Genomic DNA, 16,530 nt, shown 5'->3' on the forward strand with positions numbered 1-16,530 from the left:
AATTATGGATGAAGCCTCGATCAATAGTATTAAGCTTCATACTTGTATCTGATTATGGATGAAGACTCGATCAATAGTATTAAACTTCATACTCGTATCTGATTATGGATGAAACCTCGATCAATAGTATTAAAATTCATACTTGTCTCTAATTATGGATGAAGCCTCGATCAATAGTATTAAACTTCATACTTGTATCTGATTATGGATGAAACCTTGATCAATAGTATTCAACTTCATACTTGTATCTGATTATGGATGAAGCCTCGATCAATAGTATTAAACTTCATACCTGTATCTGATTATGGATGTAGACTCGATCGATAGTATTAAACTTCATACTTCTATCCGATTATGGATGAAACCTCGATCAAAAGTATTAAACTGCATACTTGTCTCTAATTATGGATGAAGCCTCGATCAATAGTATTAAGATTCATACTTGTATCTGATTATGGATGAAGCCTCGATCAATAGTATTAAACTTCATACTTGTCTCTAATTATGGATGAATCCTCGATCAATAGTATTAAACTTCATACTTGTATCTGCTTATGGATGAAGCCTCGATCAATAGTATTAAACTTCATACTTGTATCTGCTTATGGATGAAGCCTCGATCAATAGTATCAAACTTTATACTTGTATCTGATTATGGATGAAGCCTCGATCAATAGTATTAAACTTCATACTTGTATCTGATTATGGATGAAACCTCTATCAATAGTATTCAACTTCATACTTGTATCTGATTATGGATGAAGCCTCGATCAATAGTATTAAACTTCATACTTGTATCTGATTATGGATGAAGACTCGATCAATAGTATTAAACTTAATACTTCTATCTGACTATGGATGAAACCTCGATCAATAGTATTAAACTGCATACTTGTATCTAATTATGGATGAAGCCTCGATCAATAGTATTAAGATTCATACTTGTACCTGATTATGGATGAAGACTCGATCAATAGTATTAAACTTCATACTTGTATCTGATTATGGATGAAACCTCGATCAATAGTATTAAAATTCATACTTGTCTCTAATTATGGATGAAGCCTCGATCAATAGTATTAAACTTCATACTTGTATCTGATTATGGATGAAGCCTCGATCTATAGTATTAAACTTCATACTTGTATCTGATTATGGATGAAACCTCAATCAATAGTATTAAACTTCATACTTGTCTCTAATTATGGATGAATCCTCGATCAATAGTATTAAACTTCATACTTGTATCTGCTTATGGATGAAGCCTCGATCAATAGTATTAAACTTCATACTTGTATCTGCTTATGGATGAAGCCTCGATCAATAGTATCAAACTTTATACTTGTATCTGATTATGGATGAAGCCTCGATCAATAGTATTAAACTTCATACTTGTATCAGATTATGGATGAAACCTCTATCAATAGTATTCAACTTCATACTTGTATCTGATTATGGATGAAGCCTCGATCAATAGTATTAAACTTCATACTTCTATCCGATTATGGATGAAACCTCGATCAAAAGTATTAAACTGCATACTTGTCTCTAATTATGGATGAAGCCTCGATCAATAGTATTAAGATTCATACTTGTATCTGATTATGGATGAAGACTCAATCAATAGTATTAAACGTCATACTTGTATCTGATTGTGGATGAAACCTCGATCAATAGTATTAAAATTCATACTTGTCTCTAATCATGGATGAAACCTCGATCAATAGTATTAAACTTCATACTTGTCTCTAATTATGGATGAAGCCTCGATCAATAGTATACAACTTTATACTTGTCTCTAATTATGGATGAAGCCTCGATCAATAGTATTAAACTCATACTTGTATCTGATTATGGATGAAGCCTCGATCAATAGTATTCAACTTCATACTTGTCTCTAATTATGGATGAATCCTCGATCAATAGTATTAAACGTCATACTTGTATCTGCTTATGGATGAAGCCTCGATCAATAGTATTAAACTTCATACTTGTATCTGCTTATGGATGAAGCCTCGATCAATAGTATCAAACTTTATACTTGTATCTGTTTATGGATGAAGCCTCGATCAATAGTATTAAAGTTCATACTTGTATCTGCTTATGGATGAAGCCTCAATCAATAGTATTAAGCTTCATACTTGTATCTGATTATGGATGAAACCTCTATCAATAGTTTTCAACTACATACTTGTGTCTGATTATGGATGAAGCCTCGATCAATAGTATTAAACTTCATACTTGTATCTGATTATGGATGAAGACTCGATCAATAGTATTAAACTTCATACTTCTATCTGACTATGGATGAAACCTCGATCAATAGTATTAAACTGCATACTTGTCTCTAATTATGGATGAAGCCTCGATCAATAGTATTAAGATTCATACTTGTATCTGATTATGGATGAAGACCTGATCAATAGTAGTAAACTTCATACTTGTATCTGATTATGGATGAAACCTCGATCAATAGTATTAAAATTCATACTTGTCTCTAATTATGGATGAAGCCTCGATCAATAGTATTAAACTTCATACTTGTATCTGATTATGGATGAAACCTCGATCAATAGTATTCAACTTCATACTTGTATCTGATTATGGATGAAGCCTCGATCAATAGTATTAAACTTCATACTTGTATCTGATTATGGATGAAGACTCGATCAATAGTATTAAACTTCATACTTGTATCTGATTATGGATTAAACCTCGATCAATAGTATTCAACTTCATACTTGTCTCTAATTATGGATGAAGCCTCGATCAATAGTATTAAGCTTCATACTTGTATCTGATTATGGATGAAGACTCGATCAATAGTATTAAACTGCATACTTGTCTCTAATTATGGATGAAGCCTCGATCAATAGTATTAAGCTTCATACTTGTATCTGATTATGGATGAAGACTCGATCAATAGTATTAAACTTCATACTTGTATCTGATTATGGATGAAACCTCGATCAATAGTATTAAAATTCATACTTGTCTCTAATTATGGATGAAACCTCGATCAATAGTATTAAACTTCATACTTGTCTCTAATTATAGATGAAGCCTTGATCAATAGTATTAAACTTCATACTTGTCTCTAATTATGGATGAAGCCTCGATCAATAGTATTAAACTTCATACTTGTATCTGCTTATGGATGAAGCCTCGATCAATAGTATTAAACTTCATACATGTATCTGATTATGGATGAAGCCTCAATCAATAATATTGAGCTTCTTCTCAATTGTAGATCATACCATCTACCCTCGCACCTAAGGTACTATCAAGGGCGTCTTTTATCCTCTGTGTCTTCTTTGCATAATTCTTTCAATAATGACTCGGACTCACAGGTTCACATTATTTATGCTGACGCTGTGACCAAAGCAAACTGCTGCATGACCCGCTATCTAATTGACTGAAACCCTTCAAAATCCACAAAGCCAGTTCAACGAACATCATGACAGCATTAAAGACCATGATGGTAAACACACAAAACAACTCACTTCAAAATATTGTACATCATTATCACCCACTTTTATGAGGCGTACAATTGGCCTCCCAGAACCTGGTAAATAACCATGGCTTTGGGGGGCGGAGCTATCCATGTTCTAGACTAGTTTACCTAGAGCCCCATTTCACTTCAATTACAACATGATGAAGAGATCTTGGGGCTCTGGAACATTTTCTAAACCTACATGGCCCATCCACTTGTACCCAAACACACAATGTGTTGAAGTCGGCTTTCTTCCTGACTGGCCCCACCCACCTTCCCCTCAAAAATTGCTTTGATGCTCTCCTTTCTCAAGAAGTTGATACTGGCTAGCCATTGCTATAAATACTATATAACACCTCTATAAAAAATAGAACATAGTTTGCAACTGTGGCTGTGGCAAGTTCTAACTTTGTTGGCCATGGGTCAACATGCTTATTTTTTGCATACCTACAGATGATGGTTTTAAGTGAATTGTTAACTGCATTTAATTGATGTTTGGTCAGAACTACATACCCTGATGGCATTAAATATTCAAAGTTACTTTAAGAAAGAAAAGGTACAGTAAACAAATACACTGGTGACTACTTTGCTTTAGATACACAGGGTCTATCCATTGATGATGACATTTTACAAACCTCTGCCTCTAAACAAGACACTCAAACTTCACCTCAAGACAAACCTTCTGTGGGCCACTGGTGTAACATGCATACTATCTTTGGAATTGTTTGCAAACTCTAATGCTGTACATGGCGATATTGTGTGCCATGTCTTAGGTTTGCATGACTCTGCATACCCTGTCTAGTGTTAGTGTTCTTGAAGGTCAAGACAGTCTGCTGCTGGACATGGCTGTTCACTCTGCTTCATTGAATTATATACAACATAGTTGTAAAGTGTTTCTTTTTTCTCACTTTAGGATACTTGCACCCTTGGATTCCAGAACTCATCATCCTTTGCCTGGACTCTGGGAGACGTTTTTATTAGAGAATATTACACAGTTTTTGACCAGGCTAACAACCAGGTTGGCTTTGCTCCAGTTTTGCCACTGCACCATACAACTGTTTATCCCACACTTTCCAGCAAGACAACTGTTTCCCCTTATCCCACACTTTCCAGCAAGACAACTGTTTCCCCTTATCCCACACTTTCCAGCAGGACTTCCACATCTTCTGCAAATGTAGGTGTTCCACCCACATTCATGTTGTACTTCTTGGCTTTCTTAACCCCCCTTTTAGTCTCAGCCTGGGGGTAGATGTAATGTCTTTCTGGGCTTCTTTGCAGTCCATGTTTTCTTCCTATTCATTGTCTTCTCTACATTCCAGAGTCGCCACCCACAAAACATTGGGGCATATTATCAAGGGGGTTTATCTCCGCTTTTTTGGCTTTAAAAGCCAAGAAAGCGGAGATAAAATTATCTCCCTATTACCTAGCTGTCGCTAACACCAGTTAGCCACAGCTAGTTGGAGATAGTGACCATCTTGGGCCCGCTTTGCATGTCAGTGAAATTTATCACTAATGACATGCAAAGTGGGCGTGCCAAGATGTTAGCGACTGGAAACAGTCGCTAACATCGCTATCTCCTATTACCAACTTTTGGAGATACTCGCGCTAAGCGCAAATATCTCCAAAAGCTAACACCTGCCCCTGAGCAGTTCTTAGCCATGTTATCCAATGGGAGGTGGATAACATGGCTAAGAGCATTACCTCGGTAATGCATGAATATCGCTGACTTTTCAGCGATATTCATGCATTTCGGCCGATTTTTATCGCTTAGGAGATAAACCTTGATAATAGCAGGGCTCCTAAGCGATAAAAATCGCCGCAGCTCGGCGATAAAAATATCGCCGCTAAATCAACATAGCGATAATTATCGCTAGTTGTTGGTAATATGCCCCATTGTTTCATATTGTAAGCCCAATAGTCATATTCTCCCCTTTCTTTTTCTTTATCCAAATATGAAGTCTTCTCCCGCTCCTAATCTCTATCGCCATCAATCACTCATCTCTTACCATAAAACCAATACTCACCTTTAGCCTGTTCCACATTTTGTTCCCATTCCACGTGCTCTCTATGGGCTAGATGTATCAACCATGTTTCCAGTCGCTAACTCCCCAAATCAAAGAATTGGGCTACTTGCAACCGGAAGAATGCATTGTGGTATGTATCAATCCCAAATTGCGAGTTGGTAACATGTTACCAAATCGCAGTTTGGATTTGCGAATACATACTGATTCGGTATTAGAAAGAGGCATGGTTAGGGTGTCCCTTCCTAATACCGAATCGGTATGGTATGTGTTTCTGTTTTGCCACTGATTTCTAATCGCAAAACAGTAACACATGCAACCAGTTTAAAACTGGTGGTAACGCATGTGCAAGGGTGGAGGGGTCTCCTGGGGTCCGCTTCCCTTGAGAATGTAAGTTAAATATTTTTTAAGACTAGGCAGTGGTGCCACAGACCACTACCTACGATTAAAAAATTAAACTGTAAAGTTTCATTTTTCTTTTTAAATGCATTCCCAACAGGCTGCATTTAAAAAAATATATATAATGATTGCTTTCTTAAAAAGCAATCACAGACATTGAGGTCTGCTGACCTTAGCAGGCAACTATCCCTGCGAGGGCATGAATTTCTGATGGGTTTCAATTTGCGACCTACCTCATTAATATTCAAGGGTAGGACTATTTAAGACCCACTACAAATCACTATTGAAACTCAAAATATTCAACATCGTTGGCCCACTCCCCCTCTTCTCTTTACTTCCTATTTTCTGCATATTCCAAGTGTGTATCCAAGCCAACATTGTCTACTTGTTCTCGGTCCTCAGCACACTCCTCCTCTTCCTTACTTATCTTATCTTCTGCACATTCCAGATCCCCACCCACACCCTCATCAACCATTGATTCTTCAATATCGGCTCATTCCTCCTTTTCTCTTTACCATTCACCTTCTACATATTCCAAATCTGCACCCACACTGACATTATTCACCAATTCTATGCTCTTAGCCCATTTTCCTCTTCTCCTCATTCCTTCATCTTCTATACATTCCATGTCCCCACCTACTCCCTCATCAACCAATCATTCTACATCTCCAGCCCGTTCACCCCTTCCTTTTTACTCCTTACTTTCTACACATTCCAAATTTGCACCCGGGCAGATATTATCCACTTGATCTTTTTCCTCAGTCCTTTTCTTCACTTCTCCATAATCCTCATGTTCTAGGCATGTGAGTTCTTCACCCACATCCACAATTTGTCTTAGATCCCTTCTCAGTCCTACACCCGGGGTGAGGAATTTGCTGTAAGCTGTATTCTAAGTGGAATAGTGGGATCTAAAATGCTGTTGGATACGGTGAACAGCGTTTACAATGCAACTTACAACGAACTACCTTTACCACGCAACTTTTACAACGCAAATCGTTACAACGACTTGCGCTGGGGGGCGCTCTAGGATAGAGAATAGTTGAATTTACTATCCAACACCTTTCCTACTATCCACGGGGACTGGAGTTGGAATAGTAAATTAAACTATTCACTATCCAGCGCCCCCCAAAGCAAGTCGTTGTAACGACTTGCGTTGAAAAAGTTGCGTGGTAAAGGCATGCGTTGTAAAAGCATGCATGCTAACGACATACATCCGTTGGATACTATTTGATGTAACTTTTTAAGCCTGAGCTTTGTATTTTATTTCTCTTAATTCATGTATTGTAACAATCCTTTTTAACTTCAGTTTTACTGATTGTGTTATCTGATTTAATGAAAGTGAATATTATGGTTGAATAAAGCTAAATATTTGATTTGAGGCATTTGCTGTATCATCAACCTGGATCGCGTTCCATAATAAATAGCTATGGTTTATGCAGAACCTGATCCTCAGATGGTTGTAGTACCTGAGGTTCCCTTCGTATGAGGTTGTCTCTTCGAACCAGCAAGAGGAGCAGCAAAGATCCTAGAATGAACACACCTGCAATCCATGTATACATATCTTAAATAAAGAGAATAGTGCAGACCATAGTTCACGTCTCTTTTTATATTTATTATTCGTGAAGTTACGCGTGTTATAGCACTGTAATAAATCCATGTGTACGTCAAAGAACAGGGGTTGTTGAACTATAAATATGTTTGCACGTAGCTTGAACTAGAGCTCAAACGAAGTAGCTCACTGGTGTTCTTCTAGGGATATCATTGAATTCTGGTACTTCCCTGGACTACCTCCAACACTTGGCTGTATTTAGGCCAACATTACAGCAGCGCTACAGAGTACTGCACTGAATTTCAACTGAATTTCAACAATTAATGTAGTTGGACTTTTTGCTAAGTTATGTGTATCTGTAAAGCTCACTATCACATCACCCGTGAGGGTGTCCAGAACTGTGAGCAGGTGTGTGTGACTAGCCCTGGCAATGGTAGGCTGGTTAATTGAAAAGCCAGGTCTTCAGCTTCTTGCGCCACTCAAGAAGAGAGGAGGCGCTGATGTGGAACGGGAGGTCGATCCACGCTTTAGGAGTGATGTAAGAGAACACTCGTCCTTCTGATCTGGGACTGTGTATGAGAGGGAGGGTTGCAAGCAGGAGTCCTACGGAGTGGAGGTGTCAGGGTGGTTGGTGGAAGGAGATGCAGCAGTGCGGGTAGGTGGGGCCTGAGTTGTGTAGTGCCTTGAATGTGTGTGTGTGAGGAGCTTGAATTGAGCACGTTTGTGTATCGGGTACCAGTGGCGTTCCCTGGGGTGGTGTGATGTGAGTTCTGTGTGGGAGGTTGAGGAGGAGTCTGGCTGAGTTCTGGATGGTCTGTAGTCTTCTAGTGAGTTGCTTTACATTTGTCCTTCACAGTAAACAAAACTAGGGAAGATCAGTAGCCCCTGGAACGTTCGGGGACAAAGTTTAAAAACAGAAAGTAATTCCTTTAGATCACCACCTTCACCTAGGGCTTTGTTACCTCGCTCCGCCTTCCTGGAGCCTCTTATGAGCCTTGAGAGCCGCGGGTTGGCTGGTGAACACACCTCTGGTACATGTGCCCGTAGAGGCCATAAACCACTTTGGCTCTTTCTGGTATTCTCTCAGACTCTACTTTACCTTAAACAAATGTAAGCATTAGTGTCTGTTCATATAGATAAGTATGTGTCTTGTACACATACAAGTTTTGATGATGATTTGCCAAATTTGTTGAAAATGGAATCAAAACGCCAACATGTATGTGTTTTTACTACTATATGGCACCCTTGTTTTGTGAACTGTAGAAATACCACCTTGTTTAACCAGATATCTGCATGTATGAATATTAACACATATGAGCATTTATGCCGCGTATCATGCTACTTTTAGGCAAGGGTGAAACTTAATTTACACCAGAGTAATTTGCGTAATTTCTGGAAACCGTAATACATTTGTTACTTAAAATACCCAAAATTGAACCATTCCACCACATCACCTCAGCGACCTTGTTCCACCCACCATTACGGCATTATCCATGGCTTTTCCGGATGATGTCTTCCCGGCACATCTGGGCATCCCACCCGGGAGTTGAGACTGCTTGTTTCCTTGTATAATGAATCTACCTGCTTTTATCCCAAATGTTTCCGGGATTCGAGACTGCTTGTTTTTCTGGTAGAATGTATCTACCTGTTTGTATGCCAATGGTATCCTTCCCTCCTAAGGGCCTCATTTATGAGGCCGTGCGTCACTTTTACGCCGCCGGTGCGTCACTTTTTGTGACGCACCAGTGGCGTAAAAAATGCGCCTTGTTGCGCCATATTTACAAAGTGACGCATCTAGGTAGATGCGTCACTTTGTAAACACCTGCGGCAGGCATAATGTATGCAAGGGGGCGTATTGACGCAAGAAAGGGTCGTAGAAGTGACGCAGTGAAATCTATGAGATTTCACTGTGCCATTTCTTGGCCGCTAATGCATCAAAATCTTACGCCTGCTTCAGGGCAGGCATAAGACTGACGCAGGCACTAACAACATGGGACTTGCTCCATGTGAAAGGACACATTGCTGGAGTTGCGTCACTTTTGTGACACACTCCAGCAATGCATCACTTTTGCGCCTACAGATACGTCAGAAATACTGACGTATCTGTAACTCCTTGCAACATGATGCGTCATATTATAAATATGACGCATCAATCATGACGCAAGGAGAGCGCACCCTAGAAGCGACGCATCGCTGCTTTCACGCAGCGATGCGTCATTTCTCATAAATGAGGCCCTCAGGATTTTGTATACCAGTCGTCAATCCTGTAAAGCGCTCTGATACCCTCACGGGTCTGGTTTGCGCTCTATAAAACTTTAAGATAAAATAAAAAATAAAATCACGTAATTACTCCATCATTTTCATAAACAATATAGTGCAAGAGCCCAGGAACAAGGTGACCAACGAGAAAACGTGCAGCTGTTTGCACCAATTGTAATTTATGTGATTTTTTTCAGCATGAAATGTGTCCTTGCATCATAAATTGACGCAATGACGCATTTTGCGCTAAAATATACTTCATAATGCTTCAAAATAATAATAAAACTTTAAATTGATAGATTTGCATTTCTCATAGTTACCTGTACTCATGCCTAATTTTCCTGAGATTTCACGTAATTATGCAAAAGCAAATTACATGAATTGTGCACATCCCTTGATATTACATGTTATTTTTACAATGACACCTTTATGACATAATTGTAGATACATTCAATTTTAATTCTGAAAGCAAGGTCTGAGTGTAACTTATCCGTATAGTTTGAAAGATAGATTCTGCAATACTGGATTATTGGTACTCTGGCCTGAATCCTTTCATGTCATCAGTCTGGCAGTGAATACGTCATACTTCATTAGGGTAATACACAGTGTTAACTTGTTCCTCGGCTCAACCAACAGTGTTTGTTTAGTAGCCCATTCACCTCATTTGAAACAGCCTGAACTTCAGCCAGAGGTGAACGTGCTGAGCTCTCTACTCCCCCATGCGGCCAACGCGGATGACACTTCACAGCACTGGCATAAAGGACTCAAAGAACCCCTTTACCTGTGTAGGAAGGAGACTGCGTACAGACCAGTGCTTAATTTGAGCCGGTGGTCTCTGGTGCTCCGTCCCGGCACTTAATTGTCAACACAGGCGCTAGCGACAGTCTGTCAGAATGTGCTGTCCGGCTAAGTTAGAAATGATCACAGCCACACTTATTAATTCAATATAAATGAAAAATGACTATGGCCTGCCGTCCAAACCCTTCTTATAGCTTTGGGGCCTGGAAAAGTCCAAATTATCACAGTTGTAGGTGTGTGATGGTTAGTAGTTGTGTTGTTACTATCATTGGCCACACAGCAAAATGCCAATGATTGTTTATGTGCAGGAAGGTCCCCCTTCCTGCACATAAACAATCATTAAAAAAAATGTTTTGCAACTTCTACTTGTGCTGCACAATGCAGCACACATAGAAGTTACAAAAGGGGATTTAAAGATTGTTCATGTGCAGGAACGGACACCTTCCTGCACATAAACAATAATTCCCCCAACGCAGACACCCTTGCACTATGGTGCAAGGGAGTCTGTGTTGGTGCTAGGCTATCAAAATCAGTGCCACCGCAGGGGGAAACGCAAGGCTGCACTGTATCCTTGTAAATAAGGTGCAGCCCTGCGTTTCTGAAGAGACAAAGCGTGTCGTTAGCCTTCTTGTCCTAACGACACACTTCGCCACTTTCTTGTAAAATGCCCCTAAGGTTAAACCTAAAGTCAAACTTCACTAGTAATAAAGTTAGACTTTTGGTCTGAACTTAGAATTCAGGTCTAAATGTAGACATTTGGTATAGGTTTACCTTTATGAATTGGGTGCATTGTGAGTACCCTGGTTGAATGCATTTTACCAGAGCAATTCACAGTTGTTAGACATGGCATCTTTTGGCAGGTTTCCCCTTTCTTTTTGCTTTCTGACCTCTTGCTGTTCAGTGTTAAAGTGCAAGTGCTCCTGTTGTAAATTGGTGTTATGGATTGGTGATTCCATGATTCCTGGTCATTTGATTTACTAGTCACTCTCTAGTACAGTGCGCTGTGTGTGCCCAGGGCCGGTAAATCAAATACTGCTAGTGGTCTTCTGGCACTGGTTGTGCCACCCACACAAGCAGCCCTTCAAAGGTAACAGAGACCTGACACTGCAGGGTCTGCGCACAGTTTATAACTTCCATGTCGACTTGGCACGTGCACCCACTTGCTAGGCCCTACCATTCCCTTTTCTTACATATCAGTCACCCCTATGGTAGGCCCAATGGCAGGGTGCAGTGTATGTGAAAGGCAGGACATGCCCTGATGTGCGTGGCATGTCCTGATGGTGAAGTACTGCCAATTACGTTATCCATTAGTGAAAGGCTATGTGGCCCATAGGAAAGCATGGGAGTTAATTTATAACATCTTATAAATAATACTATCTTATAAATAAAACTTCCCATTGGGACCTGATTGGAAAATATAGTTTAGTATGCCAGAACTCAGAATCTAAAGAGGCATCTTTTAGTAAAGTTGACTTTTTACATTCTGTGTTTGAAAATAGCACTTTTAGAAAGTAGGTATTTTCTTGCTTAGCCATCCTGTGTGCCTCTGCTAGGATGTGTATTGACTGTCTGGCTTTGGAGTGACAGGGCTGGGGATGTGCACTGGCTCTAGAGAGTCTGATGGGTCAGGACTAGGCTGAATAGACATGGGCTGCATTTATCGTAGTGGGAGGAGATTTCCTTGCACATGAATGAGCCTGGTCTGCCTTCCACAATGCTGTCTCCACCCCCTGCCAGGAAGGTGGGCCAGAGGGGACAGAACTGGTTTGGACTAAGCACAGACACTCTCTGCCTGAGAGGACAAAGGAATTTGGGGTATAAATATTGGGGCCCCGTAGGAACTGGGGTCACCAGTTCCCCCGGGGGTAGCTTGGCTCGAGCAGGTAGGCACCCAAAGGCTCAGGTGTAAAGTGGCCACACAGCACACACATCCACCAAGACAATAGATGCACGCAATTACTGAGACCACACCAGTAAGTTTGATTACAATCAAAAATTTTATCTACGATCAAAATCAGGGAAATCAGTAATCACATTAACTCTATTCCATCAAAGCATTCCATCAGAGATAAACATTTCATTAGGTAATAGCATTTCATTGCTTAGCAATACACATTTCCACGTGTCAGAAATCCGCATGTTATTAAACAAGAACTTAACCTTTCATGTGGCTGGAGTAAAACGGTTTATTAATTAGCATTAAACCTCTCAGTAATCACTTTGAGTAGAGCTCAGCACTTCCTCAGGCCAGGGTAAACATCTCCTTAATCAAGGAGAACATCACATCAGTAATAACCAGCGCAGCAGGTAAGGATAAACACTTCATTACCCTTCACTAAACATTTCATGAGGCTCTGATAATCAAGGCATCCAGCACAATTGAGCATTTCATCTAATTCAAACTAAGCCATGCAATAGGCTAACGTGACTGGCACTTAACTGTACCCCAGGCAGGGGTTAACTCTTATCCCGTGGGGCCCTCACTGTGTGTTTAGGGGCCCTGGCCCCGGTCCAGCGCTCAAGGGGGGCCAAATAGGACCAACGGGCCCAGTCTTAAGTCTTCCCCGGGGGTTTACCTCATTCTTCGGCCCACTCCGGGCCCTTACGACGATTCCAGCAGGCCTCTGGAGGGAGGGGGCCTATCCAGGGAGGTCCACCCAGTTCTGCCGCTCCTCCCGAGGCTGATGGAGGCTCTCGCTCTCTTCGAGCGCTGGCGCTGGTTCCTTCGTCGGTCCCGGACCTTCCTGGGCCTGGCTGCACCCGGGGACCAATGGGGGTGCGGCGCCGGCAGCCAATCAGAGCGCGGAGGGGGCGGAGTCATTTCTGGCGCCCCGTCACGTGAGGACAGCAGGATGACGACAGCAGGATGACTTCAGGCCTCGTCGGGCCTAGCGCGGCCCAGTGCAACAATGCGGCAGCCCTCTCCTGGCTCCCGGGGCCACCGAGCGGGGTGATGAGGTAGGCACATCAGAAGTGGCCGTGACCGGCGTCTGCCGCTCCGGCCAGGCGGCAAGGGCCGCGGCGGTGAGTGGAGCCGCTAGCGCTCTTCAGGCATAGCGCGGGGGGGTGTTGCAGGGCTCTGAGGCCCACCACAGCGCGGCGCCGGCAACAGGCGGACGATCGTAGCGCCGCGAGGGGCACGGCACTCGAAGGGCAGTAGCGTTTCAGCGGCGTCAGGATACCGAGAGCCAGCGCTTAGCAGAGATAGCGCTTGGGGGCAGGCTCCACAGAAGCGCTTTGCGGGCACAGCTCTTCAGGGCACAATAGTCTCTAGCACCTCAGCGCTTCTCAAGGGCACAGTGGGGGAGCGCTAGGCAGGCAGTGCAGTCACATGAGGCAGTTCATTCAGGGCAGTGGAGACAGCAGGGCGCGGACTTAGCACAGCCGAGTACCTGGTTGATCCCCAGTAGTCCTGGTTAGAGCAGGCTGGTGTCTTCTTGGCGTTTGGTGGTTTTGGTGCCCTTGGGGATAGTTTCTTGGTTCCTTGAGAAGGGGGGGTTGAGTTGAAGGCTGCTGACAGGATTCCTCAGCAGGTCACTGCAGGTGGTCCTTGGGTTCCCCTCCCGCCGGGCCAGATCAGTGGGCTAGTTAAGTGTTCCTTACACATCTTGGTGGGCAGTGCCTAAACCCTGTCACCCCTAGTGGTATAGGTTTCTGACTAGGCCCTACCGCCTAAATCTCCTGCGTAGGGTCCCCCAGGTCAGTGATGCCCCAACTGACTAAAAAGTTTCCCTCCTTTCCTTATATACACCCAGGTCAGGTGACCACCCTCTAAGGCGGCAAAAATAGACTCCGCCCCTATTCTAGAAGGTTCCAGGAGCTTCCCCACTCTAACTATGGGCAGGCAAGGCAGGCTGGTATTGCAACAATGTTTGGGGTCCCAGCCAGCTCCTGGCAACTAGAGTGCTACTAAAAAAGGCCACTCTGCAGTAGCAGGGGCTAGTGGCAGCCATGTTTGAAGTAGAGAGCACCTGCACCTTAGCATTGATTAGCAATGAAAAGGCGCTCGGAGACCTAAGGACAACAAAAAAAGAAGGTTGGAAAAATGAGGCAAGGGCGAAGAAATAGGGAAAGACCATCCTAGGGCTGACAGGTCTAACATGCCCAGACACCAGAACTTGAGAACTCTTTTGGAATAATAAATACAGCAAGGTAGAAGAGCTGGAGAAGCTGTGAAGATGGACTACAACTTTGCGGTCTTGGCCTGCAGTGGCTGCTTCTGTCTTGGGCACTGAGAGAACTGGACTGAACTTTCTGCAATTTCTTTTTGTGATTTTCTCCAAGGGCTTGAGGTAGAGCTTGTCCCCTGTTCAAGAAGTCTCAGGAACAGCAAAGACTTCAAGTTCTTCTGCCATCAGCACTGGGAACAGTGTGAGTTTTGTGCTGCAACAGAAGAAAAAGCAACCTGGCACCATCTACAACGCAGCTGCCAACTCCGTGTCCTGAAGACACCACAGAGGGCACCGCAGCAACGCTGCACCACAACCCTGGTCTCACAGACGCCGCCACCAGACGCAGCCACCGAGCCAGTGCTTGCACAGCGACCTGTGGGCACGGCACTCTGCACCACCTCGCTTCACACCATCGCCCTGGTATCCCCGACGACGACGCTCCCTGCCAACATTGATGACGCTGCTTGCACCATGGTTCAGGGGCACTGCTGGTAAGTTACACAATGCACCATAAACATCCTGCACCACAGCCTTGGCCTACCGGCGCCGGCACCATCGACTCCAGCTTGTCAGCTGACGACAGTGCTTCAGCAACAACGACAACGCAGCTTGCACAGTGACCTGCCAGCAGCACGACGAGCACTGCATCACTTCGCACTACAACCCGTGCTTGAGGCCACGCCTCCCACCTCCCTATAACAATGTGCATTCCCTGGACACGCAGCGGACGAGCGCAGCGGGCGCGCCGTCAGGGCGCCGAAGGTGCACCAAAGGTAAGCCCGTTTGCGCCCGTCCGCGCCAGGCCGGGCCCTGGGCCCCAAACCCCTGCATAAAACGCACCACCATTGCGGGCCTATTCATCAGACATTCTACGCTCTCTGAGACTCCCCGTCAAACACAACTGTAAGATCCTACAGAATGACAGGCTGAGTTCCATCTCGTGTCCATCCTGCAACTTCTATCTTGAGGTCCCTCAGCGTTGCCGACACCTTACTACAGGTTGCCAGCCTATACATAGGTGGCGTTTTGGCAGCCTGAATTGCTGGTCTCTCTGCAAACACAAAAGAAACATCTACGACCTTCTGTCTGAAGACACACTGGACGCTTTGTTTCTCACAGAGACGTGGCTACATGACAGTGCGGGCCCTGATATTGCAGAAGCCTTACCATCTAACTACGCGATTATCAGAAAAGACCGAGATACAGGAGCGGGGTGTGGCATAGCAGTCATTTTAAAAAAATCATTTCAATGTACTTTGGAACCGATCCCTTTAAATGCCTCTGAGATGGCCCTTTTCAAACTACAACTACACCCGAATTTCACTTTCACTGGTCTTTTGATCTACAGACCACCAGGTCCCGCCCAATCCTGGGCCACTCAATTTGTGGACTGGACTGCTTCTGTCCGGGTCAACTATGACAATCTGTCCATCATAGGAGACCTGAATATACACCTGGATGACCCATTGAATAAACTAGGCAGTAATTTAATCCATGACCTTGCTGCCATGAACATTACGCTGTGGAACTCGGGAGCAACACATAAAGGTGGTCCTCTCTTGGACCCTATTTTTTCCAGCATTTCCCTGTCACACTGCCCTCCTGCCCTGCCCCTACACTGGTCAGACCATTTCCTAATCAAATTCAGCGTACCCAATCCAACGGTTAGCAGGTCATCCAGCCCGCCTCTACTGCCCCGTAACAGGAATTGGAAGAAGCTAGATATAAACCACCTCATCTCTGTCTTAGATTCTGCACCCCTGGGTGAGATACTTGACACGGAGGATATCGAGACAGTAGCCACTAAGATTAACAATTGGCTTTTAGGAGCTTTAGACA

The 16,530-nt window shown here is 43.4% G+C and overlaps 1 protein-coding gene across 1 annotated transcript in view; it reads left to right on the plus strand.

Moving 5' to 3' along the window:
• The window catches only part of LOC144773634 (pepsin A-like), a 107,731-nt gene extending 101,224 nt beyond the window's left edge, over nt 1-6,507 (plus strand). Inside the window, exon 9 of the mRNA XM_078658782.1 lies at nt 4,407-6,507. Within this exon, the coding sequence (XP_078514908.1) occupies nt 4,407-4,742 (336 nt within the window). The 3' untranslated portion in view covers nt 4,743-6,507. The remainder of the gene's footprint in view (nt 1-4,406) is intronic.
• The last annotated feature ends 10,023 nt before the right edge of the window (nt 6,508-16,530 follow it).

The sequence above is a fragment of the Lissotriton helveticus genome, chromosome 8 (assembly GCF_964261635.1).
Source record: "Lissotriton helveticus chromosome 8, aLisHel1.1, whole genome shotgun sequence".
NCBI lineage: Eukaryota > Metazoa > Chordata > Amphibia > Caudata > Salamandridae > Lissotriton > Lissotriton helveticus.